This window comes from Centrocercus urophasianus, unplaced genomic scaffold (assembly GCF_019232065.1).
Source record: "Centrocercus urophasianus isolate 14NV4802_14NV808 unplaced genomic scaffold, USGS_Curo_1.0 seq_14, whole genome shotgun sequence".
In the NCBI taxonomy this organism is placed as follows: Eukaryota; Metazoa; Chordata; class Aves; order Galliformes; family Phasianidae; genus Centrocercus; species Centrocercus urophasianus.
This window is the reverse complement of record NW_024884586.1, coordinates 18,183,341-18,202,387: the sequence shown is the minus strand read 5'-3', so window position 1 is coordinate 18,202,387 and position 19,047 is coordinate 18,183,341. Positions and strand designations below refer to the sequence as shown.

General features: G+C 44.1%; 1 protein-coding gene across 1 annotated transcript in view; it reads right to left on the bottom strand.

Moving 5' to 3' along the window:
• The window catches only part of TYRO3 (TYRO3 protein tyrosine kinase), a 39,931-nt gene that overhangs the window by 3,481 nt on the left and 17,403 nt on the right, over positions 1-19,047 (bottom strand). Inside the window, exons 7-18 of the mRNA XM_042813963.1 lie at positions 17,255-17,432; positions 16,659-16,801; positions 15,273-15,417; positions 10,679-10,808; positions 10,394-10,494; positions 9,468-9,563; positions 7,149-7,229; positions 5,419-5,511; positions 4,919-5,040; positions 4,527-4,636; positions 2,931-3,090; positions 1,446-1,582 (exon numbers count right to left, since the gene is read on the bottom strand). Coding sequence (XP_042669897.1) covers positions 1,446-1,582; positions 2,931-3,090; positions 4,527-4,636; positions 4,919-5,040; positions 5,419-5,511; positions 7,149-7,229; positions 9,468-9,563; positions 10,394-10,494; positions 10,679-10,808; positions 15,273-15,417; positions 16,659-16,801; positions 17,255-17,432 — 1,496 coding nt within the window. The remainder of the gene's footprint in view (positions 1-1,445; positions 1,583-2,930; positions 3,091-4,526; positions 4,637-4,918; positions 5,041-5,418; positions 5,512-7,148; positions 7,230-9,467; positions 9,564-10,393; positions 10,495-10,678; positions 10,809-15,272; positions 15,418-16,658; positions 16,802-17,254; positions 17,433-19,047) is intronic.

Genomic DNA, 19,047 nt, shown 5'->3' with positions numbered 1-19,047 from the left:
TCTATCAGCTTTATGAGCATCTTGGATTTCACACTAGTTTTATAGAAAGCTTCAATGCCTCTGTTATCTCAATCCTGAATTGTGCCCCTTGCGAGTGGTTGAAATAACTGTAAGTGCTCCATATAAAACAGAAACTCCCTACTCTGCAGCAACAAATTAAATACATTCTTTTACCCCGCCCTGTGAACAGCAGAAATTCATTTGAAAGAAAGGGAAAGAGCTACCAGCTGTACTGGATCAGACCAACAGCCCACCAGGACTTTGCTGCTGCCAGCAGCCATCAGCACAAGCCGAGGGTGAGCATGTAGGGAAGTGTTTTGAGCATATCCCCATAGATCTCAATCAAAAGAGGCTCAATGGCCTCTCAAAATGAGGTTGTATATTTTTTGGTAGTTTTCTTATACATTTTTCTTCAGTGTCTAGCAGCTCATTGCATCCATTCTCTATTTTTGGCCCTTACAGCATCTTAAAAGTTCCACAACTGCGAACCAAAGCTACTCACAGCAGTCAAGAGGCAGACATACAATGATTTTAAGAAGTGGCATAACTATGTTTTCATTTAAGCTTGGGAACAGTCAAAATGAATTGCTGAGAAGACAAAAGTGCACAGCTTCAGTAACAAGACACAGATTATTCCTTTACATCAAAAAAAAGGAGAAAAAAAAAAAGCAGGGGAAAAGGAAGGCACATGAAATATATTCCACCATCATAGCAGGAAGAAGGGGGGAAGAAAGGGGACTTCTTGTTGTCCCTTTTACACAAAATGTACAGCTTTACAAGGCCACCAAAGCCAGTGTTTGTAGATATGCTACAGGAATAAGGCAGGAGCATGGGGTGCAACACACCAGCAAACTACCTGAGTGCTTTCTTTAAGTCTGGAGATGTCTGAAACCCATATCCACAACACTGTTCTGATTTTGTTTCCACCTGCAATTTAAGGTGGGACCTTGATCTATAGAACATTATATATATTCCTGTCTGCTATCTCTGTCATCCTACTACTTCTATGTGAATGTTAGATGCAATTTTGATAACTGGACCTAGGTTTGAAAGGCTCACACAGCCTCTGCAGTCTTGTTTCCTTGTAATCTTTCTTCAGGCTGTACCATGAAACTCATCTCTTTTCTCAGATGCTGGCCTGAGAAGACAGGGAGCAGTGAGCTTCTGGAGACATAGTTATAGTTTTCACACAGCCAAGAGCTTCTAGCATTGACACTGTTCAAACTCTTGAGCCAAGCTGGCTGCTTGCAGAGCTACCACAGGTTCCAGGGAGTTCTGCCAGCAGAGAGAATTTGATAGCTAACCCAGAGACTCTATAGTGAATGCTTTTGTGTGATGGAAAGTGGATGGATACAGGTTGCAGGGTCAGCCAGCTGCTCCCGTTTCATTCCTGTAAGCCAAACTTCTCAAGGAACCATATGTCTGCAGGGAGAGGAAGTACTCACACATCTTCTAGGCACTCCGGCGGCTGCTTCAGCCTGTTCCCACTGATGAGGTAGTTGTAGATTTCTGCATTCTCAATGCCAGCATAAGGGGTTTGCCCTCGGGTCACAATCTCCCACATGGTCACCCCAAACGCCCACTGAAAGAACAGCACAGAGTACTGATGAACAAAGTGCCCTGCTTGTTGGGGTTACATCATGTGAGCAGCAGTGATGCTGGCTCAATTCCAGCTAGAAAACAAAATAAGATCAGATGCTGCTGATGCCAACATGTCGTCTGTTGACCAGTCCCATCCTGCAGTGGAGCAGAAGGCTCTTGGAGCTATCCCTGTCTCCCATCTACAAACTTCTCCCAAACTCCTTCTACTCATGGTTCTTGAGATGTAGCATCAGCTTTGTGGTCCCCAGCTACATTAAGAGTTTGGTTGGGAGCTCACAAATTAATTGTTTAATTTAATACATGGAGAGATTCTCTATTACTGGAAATGTACAGGCACAAATGAAAGAGTTTAGCCTCTTACGCAGGGCAAAGAGCAAACTGCTTATGGCTCACACTGATTTGTGCTGTACTCTGTACTGTCACACTTCTAACTTTAAATCAAAACTGCAAGGTCTGTTAGGTGGAAAAAAGAACAAAATCTTCATAAGCAAGCCCTGCCCAGTGTCTGTTGTAAACTGGCTGAACTGTGATCAGCAATCACTGAACACTGCCTGCAGTGGTTGTAACAATCACCAGGCAACACAGTAGCCAAGCTACAAGGCACTCTTGGTGTCCCTTCAGAGACACATGGGTAAATTCGACGGTAAGTCCACAGGTTTGAAGGAGAAAACTAATGCAAAACCAGATCTGCAAAACCAGATCAGAAGGCAGCAAGGAAGAATAGATAACGCATCAGAACAGAAAAAAGGAACAACCACCCTACCCTGCTCTGCATTCCCAAATAAATAATAACAGAAAGAAAAAAAAACTCCCACCACAAACTACCCCATGCCAAAGAGAAGGGAAGCAAAGATCTCAGACGAATGGGAGAAGTTATGTGGAGGAGTGTGTAAGCACTGATGTATTCATTCCATTGTTCCTCCAATGCCTTCTGTACAATGGAGTGCCACTGCTTCATATGTACACGAGTGTATGCAATAGAAATTTAGATCACCTTCAGATTGTAATGCAGAAGAGCAAGGTAGAAGAGTAAAAGCGTGTTCAAAGAGTAGAAAATGACAGGGATGGGCAGACAAGTAAAGGAGAGCATAGGGGGAAGAAGTGAAAAATGAAGGGTCGAAGGACAAGAGGAAAATGAGAAAAGGGTTCATCACGTCTGCCATAAATCACTCATATTTTACAGCTAGGGTTCTGAGAGCACTCAAGGCAGAGGTGACACTGCCCCTCAAACACAGACTACCAGGCAAACTCCCTTTCCCACCACCAGGGCCTACCTCCACTTCTGCCAAAATACAAGCGGTCCCCAAATGCACCAGAGCAAAACTCACCACATCGCTGTGTGTTGTGTACAGATTATCCGCCAGGCTTTCTAGAGCAAGCCACTTCACTGGCAGCTTGGAAGCACAGCCCTGACGGTAGTAGTCTCCACTGTAGATTTTCTTAGAAAGCCCGAAGTCTGCAACACTCACATTCATGTTCTCATCCAGCCTATGGGAAAGTTTTAATGACTAAGAAAAGCATTCACTGGCCACCTCAGGCAATAAGAGGACTACCTGGGCAGGGAAGTGAGCTATTTAATCATCAAGTATTACCCAGAAGGATAATGACTTAATCTACTTGACAACTGATGTAAAATAATTCAGTGGTCTCAAATCAGTTCCTTGAGACTAATAGAGAGATAATTAGGAATAAGAAAATAAACAAATGGCCATGCTCAGATGGCCTGCACTGTCATCCAAAGTGAACTCAGTTACTTTATAGAGGCTCAAAGTTCAACAGTGTTTATCTGCATTGTTCACTGCTATCACTAAGGCCCATGCCCTGTATAAGCAATCAAAAAACACAAGGTACTTACCTAGATGCATACCACAGCTGCCTAAACTACACCTGCAAGCCATCCTCTTCAGGCCAAGTTAACAGCCTGAATTGCTCTTGTCACACACTTACTTAAACCTAGACACTTCAGTAGGTAGTAGAATAAAGCCCATAAAGACATCATGCCTCCAGGCTGCAAAAAGGAAGGTGTGATGACACAGCACTCAGCTTCCTCTGAAGGAAGACTGTTGGGTTTTTTTAGTATTTTAAAATAGGAAAACAGTAGGAGTTTCTCAGCAGTGTCAATGCAGGCTAATTCATCATTTTTCATTATGATTTATCAGCCTCCTGTCTGTACAGCTGGACATTTAGATGCCTTTGGAAATCTGCGTCTCACTGCAGATTTCATTGGTTGTTGTCATTTTGTTCAGAGGCAGAGTTCTGCCTGCCAGAATGGGCTGTTCCTTTCTATTCCCAGGAAAGAAGCAGAGAGGAAAGAACAAAAACGGATTTATCTTCACTTCAAAGCAGGCAAGGCAGTTTGGGGACATAACAGCAATGTGGGATCACGCAGAGTGCTCACCAGGCAATTATTTTTAAAGGCATTCTCCACATTAGCCATTCTTCACCTGCTTTCCAGGAAATCCTACACTTCTTATACTGCGATAATCAAGTCTTCAAAAGAGATACAAGGAATAGAGATTTCAGACTATATTTAAAGCTTCTTTCTTTCTGACCCGGACAAACCCTTTCTCTTCTGTTGGTTACATTATAAAGTGGAACAAATAGCCCATGCTGACACAAAGCATTGTAATCAACCCTCTGAAAACATATGTATGTCCAAACCAATGATGGGATAGTTTCTTCTAAATATGGCCAGTTTGAAGCTCATCTGAAGGCTAACAGTTGCCCCCCAGAGTACCACCACCACCATGTGCACGTACATTCATGGACAAGACTCTCCCATGACTGCTGTCAGTTAGATGCAAAGGCCAACATCCCCCAAGAGGATCCCTCCTCACTTCTGTTGTGTGAAAGGCTTCTCATTCCTCCCTCATCCACTCTGGTCTTTCTTTTCTCTAAAAGTTCATGGTTCATGGTTCACTTACATGCAGTTCCGAGCTGCAAGGTCTCTGTGTATGAAATTTTTTGAGCTCAAGTACTCCATCCCACTGGCAATGTCAATCATGAACTTGAGGAGTGTCTGAACAGGCAAGTTCTGAAAGAAATAACTCAGTTATTTCAACTTTCAACCTCTTATGGCAGGATTGCAACATTTTCTACTGGCTTACTAGGCAGGGACAGGAGGCTGTCGGGAAAGCAGGAGTTGGTTCTCAGTGTGCATGGGATTAAATACTTCAACATCTGATCAGAGCTTCCTATAGCGTAAAAATCCGATCATCTGCCAATGTCTCTGCAAGACTGAACCCAAACTGATCTGAGCATGTTGTCTGAAAATCCATGCCCTCCCTACAGGAATTTTACAGTAAGAAAGACTTACAAAAGGATTTTCCCCAATCCTTGACATCAGCAGAAAAGCATGAAGGTCTCCATGCTTCATGAAGGGCAGGATCACCATGGGAATTGGGAGACGACCCTTGGGACGGCTCCGTAGACTGACTCCTAGTGAATACACACAGCAAAGGGGTTTTAGCAAACACAGCAGGCCCAAGGGGAATCTTAGAGGTCACCATGCTCTTGTCTTTTGAAACTGCAGAAAAAATGTGCATTTTTTGGCGGGTAGGATCTAAACTCCTTTGTATGCTCCTGTAGGGGTTTCAAGAACCAGAGAATTAGTTTAAATAACAGATGTTTACTGCAGGTGTATGAGGGCTGCATGTATTTGTTTTCAACACTCCAAGCCCTTCTAGGCCTGGAAAGTGCAGGTGCTGCTCCCTACAGCGCAGAGGTGGCTGCACCAATTCTGCTTTTGGAGAGCAGTGCTGCTGGGCATGTGAGGCTGGGGGGATGTTGTGGGAGTGAGCAGCACTGCTGGCTTACCAATCAGCTTAGTGACATGTGGGTGGTCAAACTCCTTCATGCATGCAGCCTCCCGCAGGAACTCCTCAATGTCAGTGGAGGTGAAGATGTCCGCTGGAAGAAAAGGTCACTGTAAGTTTTCTTCCTTGGTCCTTCAGTGAATGGCTCCAAAGGACATTACAGATAATGATCTTCAGAAGCCTGTTCTTTGTGGAGGTTTTGCACATCTTCCCAGACCCACAGCTAGATGAGCCAGTTTACAACAAGGTAGAGCCTGACACTTTCATCTGGGACAGTGGTCAGTAAGCATGCATCAGAGACATCTGGTAAATTGCTTTTTGGCAGAGGAAAGACCTGACAATTAGCAGCACTTTTCTCAGTAACAATTTTCCTTGGAAGCCATAGAAATCACATGTGCATTAAAGATGTAAGAATAAATTAGCTAAAAGGACCTAAACTACAGTCTCAGGAAGAGGAGATGGCACACAGAATTAAAGAAAATGCTAAGACTGAGGAGATGGCTGGAGACCCCAACAGGGGTCACAAAGCTCAATTCATCTCTAATGAGGACAGCATGCAAGATCCATACCTATCCATCTCTTAGCACAATTGAGTCTTGGTATAGCTCAGATTTCTTAAATAACCTCAGTACTGGAGACCTTGGACCAAATTTGTTAGTGGCACACATGAATATAAATTTGGAGAAAACAATTTGTCACTGTTAGTCCAGATTTACAGAAGTATGATATAATCAAGAATTAGCCCAGCAGAATACTTCCTCCACTGGTGCTGCTGAATTTAGTGAGAGTCCTCCAGTTCTGCTACGAGATCAGACTCAGACTTGTATGGGAATATTCATATTCTTTGCTTTAGGGAAGTCATTTAATATGATTCAGAAGACAGAAGTACATGATTTCCTTTCTACAGCCAGAGGAGAAAGGAAGGTCCCAGTAGAGGGTAACAGTTCCCAAGTCAGATGCTTGGAGGCAGACAGTTTGACTACCCACTAAACTACTTGCAAACTGATTAGAATGATTGTTGAGACTGGAGAAAATGTTTTAACTTACACAACTGCGTTATCAGTATACTTAGCACAAACTGGCACTCTGTGGCAGCCAATTTTAACTTCAAAGGTACGCAAGTGTGACTCTGCTTTCAGTCAGTCACAGTTCATTTCTGCCTTACAGGCAACAGGGCTAAAATAACATAGGTTAACACATGTATAAATATATGCACACATACTTGCTTTCACTTACACCTATTAATCGCTTCTTGTGTCACACATCTCTACCTGATGAACGTTAGCTGCCCTTGTTCTGTTCACTCCTCCAGTGACTAATCGGAAGGGAGTTGGACTACTTTGCCACCTACTGCTGACTACATCATAGCACAAAGCAGTCCTGCCTGAGCTGCCTATGCCAGATGATGTAGTGCTGTTGTTGAATCAAGCAACTGAACGAGATCCTCTGCACACAAAAACTGCAGTTATGACGTGCTTTTGGTTGCAATCACCACGTTCTGGATGCTGTACAACCAGCTGAGGTAGTATAGGTCCTTCCCTGAAGAGCTTCCACTGCATAAAGACTTAAAATGAGACGGAGAGAACACTGGTAGAAGGGCTGAGTGGGAAGCTCAGAGAGGAGTAAAGAAGAATGTCAGTAGATATGTGATAGAGAATAGGACAGACTACATTTAATCCTTCCAAGCTCTCTTCTCTCTTAAGTACTTCCGGTAGCCCCGCTCCCACTTACCTTTCAGCATCTTCACTGCCACTTTCTGGAAAGAGCCATCATCTAGCTTCAATAGTGCCTCTCGAACTGACCCAAACTCTCCTGTGAAAAGACCAGAGCAGGCAGTGAGGGAACAGCTTTTAGCGAGGAAAGTATGATTCACAGCAGGATCACACTGGGGGTCGCTAACAGGGAATCTGAGTAAGCATAAGAAATGCAGCTACCAGCTTCATTTTTCATTCTGCAACTTGAGTCAGCAGTTTTCAGCATACTCGTGCCTCGAAGAGGTAGCACAATCAGCTGACAGAGGCCACTCTGCCAGCAGTTCAGAAAGAAAAACAAGAGGGAAAGGAGGCAATCCTCTACCAAGCGGACAGTGCAGTGACAGTATGGGCTGGGACCTCAGGCAGACATTTCTGGGGAAATCACATCATGAGGAATGCAGCCAAGTGAAATTCTGGACAGAGAAGGGCCCGTGAGCGGGAGCCAGTAAGAGGATGGGTGGATGAGGATGCTCCCAGTGCTGACCGTTCTTGAAGGTGACAGCTGTCAGGGCTGACAGCCCAGTAATGGTGCCAGCATTCAATCACTTGGGACACAATCAGGTCTTATCTCTCAAAATTCAGGGAACGACTTGCATGAATCACTGCAGGCTAGACAAAATATACAACACCTTCTTCTGTGTGTGTGACACATCAATTAATACAAGGAAGAGTTTATCCTTGTGTTTTCTCTAAGGGAGATGAGAGGAAATGCAAACAGTCAAATCTTCAAATTATTTTAGCCTGAAGTGGCTTTACATCCACAGCGTAACAGACTCTTTGCATTAGTTCTGGCTCTAGATTTGCTCTCCCTAATTTTGTAACTGATTACCCAATCCAAAATCTGTTTTGATGAGAGTTTCTGGTACTGAAGAGGAGGAAGTAAAATGTGGTACTCAAGATGCATACCCCAAAACATTATCTTTCCACTGGCTTTTCACAGTGTCCTTCACTGCTGTGTGGCATGTACTTATTTCACAATAATCATATGCAGTGGATATCAGACCAAAGAAGAGAAGAAAGGGAAGGATCTAAGCAATTTTGTATTGGTTCTGCATTGTGCAGCTCTTCTCAGCTGCAGAGTCAGCAGGACCCAAGATAACACAGCCGTGCCCTCTTCTAACCTGTATGCTGAACAGAGGTTGGGTGAGTGGGGCTGACAATGTAGAACAGATCTTGCCAGCTAGCATCCTTCCACCAAGGACCCCACGACAGCCAATTTCCACTTTGTTAATTGTTGAGGGGACAGCCCAGAAGTGTTAGAAGGATCCCAGAAACTGGCCAAAAGCTGACACTGTTGAATTACTTAGCATTGTTCAGCCCTCTGACCTTCGGCAGGAAGGTCATCTTCCTGATCTGAAAGAGTCTTCAGAAACACATTTGTTCTGGAAGGATTGGAGCAGAATATAGCTCCCAGTGGGACAGGGTCAAGAGAATGCAATAAAACTGGTCTCGTTAAGAAAAAGGAAGCCAAACACTTCAGCTCTCTTTTGCGTGTGACTCCTGACTCACAATCCTTTCTTAGTTACTTGCTTTATTGTTACACACTTTCAGTCAAAAAGAAGTCTGATTCAACAGCTGGGACACTAGTCTGCAATGTGGGAAATCTAAATTCAAAACCCTCTTTTGCAGAGAGTTTTTGGGCCAATTTTTTAGCTCAAGTTAGGTGAGAAGCATCCCAACTTTATTTTGCCCATTCCTCATGACCTGAAAAGTAGGTAGGTAAGAAGTAAGAACTCCAAAGGTCCTGAATATGGACAAATGCCAGCAAATTCAGTACTTGTTCCTGATATGCCTCTTTAAGAGCTCAAACTAATATCTGGAGACAAACCACTTGACATGACAGAAATATGCGAAATTGAATCAGCGTGTGTTTTTGAGGCACTGGAGTGTCTGTAGTAGATCATCTGCCTCTGTATTGGTGCAGCATATTTGAATGTGTAAAATGAAGGAATTCTACAGCACCACTTTTAAAGCAGAACGAGCAGGAGAAGTTTAAATGAATACTCCTTTGTTTAAAACTCTGAAAAAAAAAATCATACCCCAATGAATCAACAGTTCAGGAAAGCTGAACATACACTGTAGTTCACAACTTTGTAGAGCCACACTGGCTTAGCCAATATCCCCTTAGTTATGCTAAACCTTTGAACTGTGTTAGCTAGAGGAAAGTGCCATTTAATGCCATCTACAAACAGAAGGACAGAAAACAAGCTACTTATAATTGCTTCTCCCTACTCAGCAGTAAAGGTAACCCAAGCAGACTTTTAATGTATAGTCTTATTCAGCTTTTGGTTCTTACCCTTGCCTAACATTCGTCCCAAGGTGAACTGCTGCTCCTGGATAAGGACATCTTTGAGTTTTGTCTTCAGCTCATCACTGATCCCTACACTCTCCACTGGAAAAAAAAAAAAAGAAAAAAAAAGAGTAAAATCAGGGATACTTAAATGTTCTGTCACAACATCAAGAGTCATCTGTTTTAATTCCATCTCCAGCCTTATTTCCATAATGCAAGATGGAAAATCTGAAAAGAAAGAGTTCCTTCCCACATCTTCAAGTCTCACCACAGCCAAGACCAGTAACGTTTAGCCACAAGAAAACATCTTTTTCATTATCTTTTTCATTACCAAAAGCACTGAAAGGGAGAGGCTGTGACTGCACTGCCCTTAATAACGCCAAGAACTGGAATATAGAACTATTGTGAATAACTGAAAAGACAGAGTGCGAAGAGAAGGGACACCTGATGGACACTGGCTCATTTGGACTCATTTAAGTTGATGGAGCTGAACCAGTTTTCAATAATCTCACTGGCCTTTACACTATTTGAAGTACACTACAGTTCTCACAGTGCCTATCTGAATGCTCACGCTTGTAGCAAACTGAGCTTAGAGCATACTGCTAACATTGTTAAGCCTCACTCATCTGACTATTACATTGTAGTACAGTCAAAACAGTGTGAAACAGGGGCAGGAAAGTGGTGAATTTACGCTTTGCATTAAAATACAGAATGAGTGTAACTATAATTGGCAAGGAAATGTTGTTATGTAACTAAGATGGTAACAGCAACTCTCGCCTTTCACATTTGTCATCGTTCACAGATTACTTAAATCTCACTGGAAATTATTTCCCATATTCTTGATCCAAAACCATCACTTTCAGGAAAAACAGAGAGAACAGTACATGTATGAACAGTTTTTCAAGTAGAATCACTGAGGTAACTGGACTTACACGTTGCTTCAATGAGCTCTGGGCCTTCCCTGTTGAAAGACCTGGCAGCTCTGAAATGAACAGCTGGATCCCCTCTGCCAACCACACTGCCAAAGGCATGGCTAGAAAGCAGAAAAGACATACGGAGCCATGATGATACAGGCCATTCACTTCTGAAGGGTGTGACAGACAGACTGGGTGATTATACTTGAACCACATTTTTTTTGTAAAACAATCAGTCAGAAAACCACACTGGGGGAAGAAGTAAAGATGTCTCTTAAGCAGCGCTAGGAGAAACTCCCTTACCCAAATCGAGTTTCCTTTCTTCTTTTTCGAAGGAGAATAAGAGCGAGGGCAACAGCTGTGACCAGAGCTGTGAGAATGCCCAATGCCACAGGAACCCAGGACGTCCCATAAGGAGGCTGTCTCTGACCACCTAGATGATGCAGAAAACACTAGTCAGCAAATAGAAGAATGCAAATAGTAAAAAGCCCACGTTGGGATACATAAATATTTTGCTTTTAAATGGAAAAGCCATCTTGCTGATTTTGATGTACACAGCGAATCACTGTGCACTGGAACTTTGCATAAACAGCTACCCAATCAGTCTAGCTGCTGGACACAGCAAGGACAGAGCAGATACATGCAGCTATCAGACCTATTCTTGGTTTTGACCACCCATAAAGTAAAGGGCACTGCTCCAGATTAAACTATGTGAATCATGACCTGCAGTCTCAAGACAAAAAAAAATACTTCAAAAGGGAATTTTGCATACAATTTTCACTTTGTCCTGTTGGAGGCAGCCAGCAGAGCCTTGACCAGACTCTGCCCAAATGCCAACCAGATAACCAGATTTTGAGAGACAATAGCTCTTCATGGCAATCTGATAGGGGCTATTTACAATTCCCCTCCCACAAAGAGAGCCTTGGTATTGGCTGTTAACCTCTCAATTTTGTTTGCTCCTTTTTTACTTTGTAATACCTCTCTACCAAAGAGAAGCAGGTTTTTCAAAGTGCCCTGCAAGTCAAGAAAGAATTCAACCAGCATGCAGGTTACAAGTCTTGTCTAATATATGCTTTCAGATTAGATATATTTTTGACTACAAACCTCTCCTCTTCACAAAGGAAATGGACACGCTGCCAACCTGAGTAAGCGACAAGGGAAGGAAGACACTGCAGCAATATGGCTATGAAGAGAAGAATATGATCTATGCTTGGCAAACAAGAGATAAATTAATCCAATTCCCTGAGAGACTTCTCCAAAAAAAGTTGCCGATGACTAAATGCCAATTTGAATAGGTTTATTAAAACCCAGTACAGCCCTCGTATCTCCAATTTGTTTAAAGAACAAACAAGTACAGGTAACAGATCACTAAGCAGCTTACTTGTCATCTTCACACTCCCTTGTCAACTGTGCTTTACCAGAAGCTAAGGATGAGTCATTTCTGATGGTATAAATAATTCTATAGTGGTATATATCATGAAAGTATAGGTAAACCTGTCCTTAAAAGAGGTGCTAGGATAATGGGCTGAGATTTGGATTAACCTTTGCATAGACGTTTGAAAAGGAGTGAAATATTCCAGCAGGCAGAGTCCTTGCAGGCAAAAGGCTTCTGCAGTTTGCTTACTGGTTGCGCTGTCAGCCTTACCATCCATGTTTTCAAGGAAGCATTGTTAGTCTATTAAACAGGTGGGGCTTAAGGAAACAGAGCTCTGGAGAATTCTCCTCTTACAAAAAATCATCAGAGCTAGCATCTATCCATCAGCATCTTATCTTCCTTCAGCGACTCTGATTCTCTTCCCACACAGAGAGTTTTATAGGCTCTTGGTTTTACGATACCCTTTTCTGCTGAACCTTTTGACCTGGCCTTCAAGGCTGTTAATGAGGAGGGAGGGGGATCTGAAACAGAAGTGCAACAATTCCCAAGCCAATCACTTGGGGCGTTACCATCAAACAATCAGGGGAGAAACAGAGAACAACACTGATGCAAAAGATCCTTTCTGATAGCTAACAATAAGGTTTCCTTGGCCCCACAGCGAGACAAGCCTCTCTCAGTCTATTTATCTACTCTGTCTGCTCTGGTCTTGTAGAGAGAAGGGATTTAGGTCACTTCAAGGGAGGAGTTCCTCCAAAAGGAGGACAGATGAAAACAAAACAAATCAAAGTGATTCTCCTTGTTTTTAAACTGCTAGGAATCAGGAGCCCATCCCAGTGTATAGCAAACATGTCAGAAATAGAAATGAATGTTGAAATTCACTGCTTCTACTGTTCTGCCCTAGATCTTTCTTGGCTTCCCCCTCTTGCCACTGAGCTAAGGAGGATGGCTGCAGCCCAAGAATGAGTTGCCTCTCCCTCCCCAGCTCTGTTGCTTTCCCATCTCTTGCTCTCCTCTCTTCTGACCAGCGTATGCCTTAAGACTGCACAAGGCAGATGGACGCCAGTGTTACCGGATGAGCGTAAATGAGGATTTAGGAGGCCTTTGATGATGAAAGAAGCCTTTTTATTTCTGTAGGAGGCCTTCTATAGCAAAGGTGTGCAAAAGCAATCCAAGAGACCTCTCCTGCCTATAATCATGAAGATTACAGATAGAAAAAAGTACTATTAAGCTATTCCTTTCCTCTCTCTGCAGTGGAAGAGAGAGGTTTACACTGAGGATGCCTCTGAACATACTAAAACGTTCTTTGTTAATGGTGCACAAGATCTCTGCATAGCCAGGGTGGAGCTCTACAAGCTTGCTGTGATGACAAATATGCCTTAAAGTTTATACAAGCTTAGTCATCCCTGCTGCCGCACTGGGAGCTGGTCAGAAACCACCCCTGGCATTTCTCACTGAAAGCAACCAGTGCCAGCCTGCTATTATAAGAAGGGAAGCAACTTATATTTTCTATCAGGCCTGCAACAGAACTGCAGTATTTCTGCAGTTCTGCAGTTCTGCTGTTTAGGGCCTATCAGCTTTTTCACAGTGAACCTTTATTTCCAGAATGTTATTACTGTGAACTGAAGCCGAGAAAACTGACAAAGGATTCAGAACAAATATACACGCTTTCAGATAGCACTTGGCCAAAGCATGCACTGCTCCCTGATGCTTTTTTGAAGTGGTTTGTAAATAAAAACAAGCAAACGTGTTGTGTTTTTAAGATTATCTCATTCTAGCTCCCTGTAATATGCAAATCCTATACATTCCCTGGGGCTTCTTGCCAGTGCTGGACATTTTCCAAACAGATTTTCTAGTCCTTTCAGGTGCTTTTCTCTACGTTTGGGTGCCACAAAAAAGACCAACAGGAGAAACATACTGATGGAGCAGATAATCATCCCCTAGTAGAGACAGTTATGATACTCCACTCTTCCATTTCAGCCCCATGGAGAAGGACTCGGGGGTTCTGGAGGATAAAAAGCTTAAGGCAAGCCACGCAAGCCAGCAGTGCATGCTTGCAGCCCAGAAGGCCAACTGCTATCCTGGGCTGCACCAAAAGAAGGATGGCCATCAGGGAGAGGGAAGTGAGTGTTCCCTCTACTCTGCCCTTTTAAGACCCCATTCTGTACTGTGCCCAGGCCTGGGGCCTGTAGTACAGAAAGGATATAGAGGTGTTGGAATGGGTCCAGAGGAGGGCCACAGAGATGATCAAAGGGCTGGAGCACCTCTCCTATGGAGAAAGACTAAAGACATTGGGCTTGTTTAGCTTGGAGAAGAGAAGGCTCTGGGGAGACTTCACTGAGACCTTCCTGTACTTGAAGAGAGAGCTTACAAGCAGGAGGGAGACTGATGTTTTACACAGTCTGATAGTGACAGGACAAGAGGGAATGACTTTAAACTGAGACGGAAGATTTAGATTAGATGCTAGGAGGAAAATTTTTACTCAGGTGGTGAGGCACTGGCATAGGCTGCCCAGAGAGTTTGTGGAAGCCCCATCCGTGGTGGTGTCCAAGATGAGGTTGGATGGAGCCTGATCTGTTGCCTGATAGAGTGGATGGCAATTCTGCTATAGCAGAGGTTTGGAAGTAGATGATCTTTAATGTCTCTTTCAACCCAAGCCTATGGGTTCTTCTTTAAATAATTTGAAGTCTTTGATTCTACAGTGAGTGTGCTCACATAAACCATCAGTACAGCCTTCACTACAAGAACTGGGCTGCCAACGGCCTTTCTCAGATACCTGCACGTCAAAGCCAGCATCAGTACACTGCTGCAGGTAGGGCTGCAGTTCTCCCTTGCTTCTCTGTTCTGTTTCCCCAGTTCCAGGAGGCCCCCTCCAGGCTGCCCTGCCATTTCTAAGCCTAGAAGATCCATGTTCATGTGACTAACCAAAAGAGACACGTGGCTTGGGAAGAAAGGAACAGAAGTGTGTCAACACCAGAGATGACGGATTTTAGTCTTGTTCTGTTTCCAGATCCTGTTGCAGGACAAAGTCCATCTCCTCAAACACAACCCAGACCTTATCCATACCCCAGCTTCTATTTCCCATTTACTGTGAAATGCAGGTGGCAAGCAAACCAGCACTGATGACCCAACCTTTATCTCTAGGAACGTCCTCTGTACGCACATGTTCTTTGCCCTCAGCACACTTTTCCACAGAGTCCAATCTGTACAGCCCAGCTGCTGTACCACAACCTTCCCCTCCTACCAGTAGCTCAGCCTCTCCATGGAGTGTGCCATGCTGCCTTCATATAAAGACGTTCAGTTAGAATCATCACAAAAAACTATGCAGATATGCTTTAAATCAGATTCAACTTTAACAAGTGAGGAATGGCCTTAAAATAAATCTACAAGAACCTACACTAGAGAAGTTCTCTCATACTCACTCTGCTAAATGCAGACCTAAATGAAAGATTTCAAAGCTCTAAATGCACCTCTTCTAATGCTGACTACTCTTCCCCATATGAAGGAGTGGCAGTGGACACTCACCCATGACCTCCTGGGCTTCCAGCAGGAAGAGGTCACTCCATGGTCCGCACCCAGCTGAGTTCAGCACACACACCCTGATGATTAGATCTTTGAGAGGGTTCCACGTTGTGAGGTTTGCTTTTGTTTCCTGCACAATCATCTCCCCCTAGGAGCAAAGGGCAACAAGCTGTAAGATGCCCAAAACGGGAGCTAAAATGTCTAAACCAAACCATTACTGCGTACTTCCTTGGTGCTACAAGGGCAAGGATCTGTGACTCCTGCTCTAGTCCCAGATTCACCACTAACTAGGGATGTCACCTTGCGTTTCTCTTCTCAGAAATCACTAACAGCTTCCCAGGGTGTAGGGAAGATAGAAAGTTTAATGATTTACTTCTTTGAGATCCTACTATGAAAGTTCCCATATAATTTTTTTTTTCTCGTTAGAAGACACAATTGCTTCATCTGTTTTAGACACAAAGATGTACCAACACACTGCAAGGTATCTGACAACTTTAATCCAAAGGAGGAATCTTGTCTGCTTTAACTTACTGGCCAAATCTCAAATTGCTTCTGAATTTCATGGCTAGTTTCCACTTAGGAAAATGAAACCAACATATCTGCAGCAATATTGGGGACCTTCTTACACATAATTTGCAGCAAAGCCACATGAAGTTTCCACTGCTGACACAATGTAAACTCAATGGGAATTCACAATATTATCATTCAGAAAGTCAATGATGCTGGCCTAGTACAAAATGGGTCATGAAAGAAATGAAATAAGTCTCTCTCGCTGCCTGTTATTACAAGCTTGTTCATCATTAATGGGTGCTGGTGAAATGTATATTAAGGAGTGAGAAACCATAAGAAATGCTGTGAACTTCAAAGGCAGATACCTGGGGAAGGTCAACACTGAGAATCAAATGAAAGGCCTACCCTGACAGGGTTCTTTCAACTCCCCACATACTGTAAATTAATCTGCAACCTTCTTTTTGTCATTTACTATGTAACTCGTCCACTTGTTAAGTACACTCCACTGCTAGGATTTGAAAACCAAGCTCTGCCACAGAAGAGAGATCCTGCACTCTGAGCTGCTTTTGGGACAGAACTGGAAAGGGGTAGGGATAAACCAAATCCCTCTCTGTTGTCCTTGTTGTACAAGGAACATCAGGGGAACTGGTCTATCTACACGTAAGCGTTTACGCAAAGGAATTTCACATTAACCGGGTCCAAATACTGAGGCAGTATCATCATTTGCTGCACATCAGAACAGATCCGTTTACACAAGAGCAATGTCAGCAATCCAACCCCTCATCTGGGTAAAAGATGAGGGACCCTCATGCCCAGAAATGTAATCTGACCGTTCTCCAACTCTGTTCACAATGACTCAGCTCCCCCTGGATCTGTTACCTGAGTCATGTTATCCTGAATCCACTCCAACCTGTATCCCAGGACATTCTCTTTCAGCACATCTGGAGCCACGCCTTCCCACTCCAAAACCAAACCAGGATCCCTCTGGATCACATGGATATTTTGTGGGGTGCTGCTTGGAGCTGAATGAAGAAGACAGAATACAATCACTGTGTAGGAAAATCAGGCCCTACCCACACTGAAAGTCACTGAAAAGACAGACTGACCCCCTTTCCTGATATCAGCCAGAAGAGAGCATGAGGGGAGAACCTAATCCTGCAAGCCACCAACCACTATGTTGGTTTCAAGTTGACAAGATAAGATCAGTCAACATCCCTTGCTTTTCTCTGAAACCTAAGGACCTAGGGGAGCATGCAGGAGCACTGTGGCAGGATCAGTTTGTTTCTCATGCATTATAGCTATTACCCACACTGGATTACGTATTAACATTTTGTTAGGAAATCCTCAGAGCAGACAAGCAATCTGACAGCATAACCTCTCTTGTGCTTAGGAACAAGAAAGAAGTCCAAAGAAGTTTATCCCCATCTCTTTTTCAGCTTCAGAACCATCTTGCAAACTCACTGCTATTTGCTTACCAAGCTCCAGCGTCTGGAAGTAAACCCTCTCTGTGAAAGGGGAGCTGCCCATCTCATTGCTGCACTGCACGCGAACGCTGTAGTTGGTTGAGTGCTTCAGGCCCTGCACGCCGTAGGCAAAGGGGGGCACTGGGGCAACTTCCGTGGAGACCTCCTGGCCATCTGGGGACTCAGCAACCTGTGCCAAGCATGAAACAGCAGTGTTTTACTATGTGAAAAACAGGTCCAAAGGGGTATAGATAAGGTATCAGCTGTGTGGAAAGGGAGTTGTCAAATAAGAACCACGAGCAATGCTTTATTTGTTTAAATGACATCACACCCTTATCTTTGGCAACACAGTGACTTTCCACCAGTTGAAAATTTGGTTCCAAATACTTAAAAACACATCCTTACCTATGTTAAAAATTCTACACTTGATTATCATTTCCTCTAAAGAAAATGGAGTGTGCCTCCATTGGAGTGCTTCTTGCTTTTGAGGCTTGTCTAAGTTTGGGCAATGAGCACGGTTAGATCAACTTCCCTTTCACTGTAGCCTCACACCACCCCTAACTCAGCTTCTTTTTCAGAAGTGCATGGTCTTTCTGTCTGGCAGCGGATTAGAGGCTTGGCAGACACCAATGGCTTGATTCAGCTGAACTGTTTCAAACCAAATTGAAAATAAACTTTTTATCACTCCTGCAACTCTCCTCTTCCCGCCTTCTCCCTCGAGATCTCAACTCCTACGCAACAGGGATTTTAATTCCACTCTGACAGCACTGCGTGCTTTTAACGCACAGGCAGCTTCAATGTTCCCACTTGCTTTGTACTGACAATAGCAGAGATCTCTGCCTAGCGCCCAGGCTCAGCCCATCTCTCTTCTCAAGCGCATACAAAGTAGCAGAGCTAGGAGTAAAGGCAAGCTGTATGACAAAAGCGAGACACTTGTGGGACTCTGCATTCTCTAGGACTATAGCAGTCTTCCTCTCCGCTCATTCCCACATGAACTTTTGGCCCACCGATTTATCTGTCTGGGAAAAAGAAGGTTCTCAAATTTCCTTAATAAAAAAGCATATTGTTGTCATTATCACTGTCCTCCAAAGCAGGGAAAAAACAATCAGACCTTTGTGCAAAAGCCCTCATGCTGATGGTGCATCTCTGTCCATTACTCTGAAGAGCAGGGGTCTCACACCTGCCCCCTTTATTCCCTGCTAACATTGTGTGAACACGGTGATTTCCTGCCCCATCCCTGGCAGAAGCGATCTGCCCACCCTAGCAGGGGGCTTGCAGGACACCCGCTGCTAGGCCACCATGCCAGAGCACCGAGCCGAGTGCCCCTCCTCCTCCCTCATGGCTCCAGCAGAGGACAATCGCTCCCTCACTGTGAGCCAGGAGCGTGCGCATTCTCACATGGGAATGTGGGTCACTGGCTCTCACAAAACCAGAGCCCTGGGAGTAGGAGGGAAGACAAACTGTGGCATTCCTGCTGTCAAAGCCCACGAGAGGAAAGGCAGCTTTCTGCTGGCCAAGATGACTGCCAGGCAGGTTAACCTGCTCCCAGATCCAGATGCAGCAACTTCGTCCTCGGAACAGGAAACGTTTGCAAGGCACAGAGGAGGGTGACAGACTGCTGAGCAGGCAGAACCCGAGTAGCAATGTTTGGCCTCTTTTCCTCATGTCCTTGTTCCCTCACTCCCTGCCAAAAGTGCAAGAGGAACAGACCTCAGAGTGATTAGAATTGCTGAAGCCAATGAACATGCAACCCGGAGAGAATGGGCTGCTCCAACTGGAGCTCACTCGGCTTTGCGCAGGAGGAA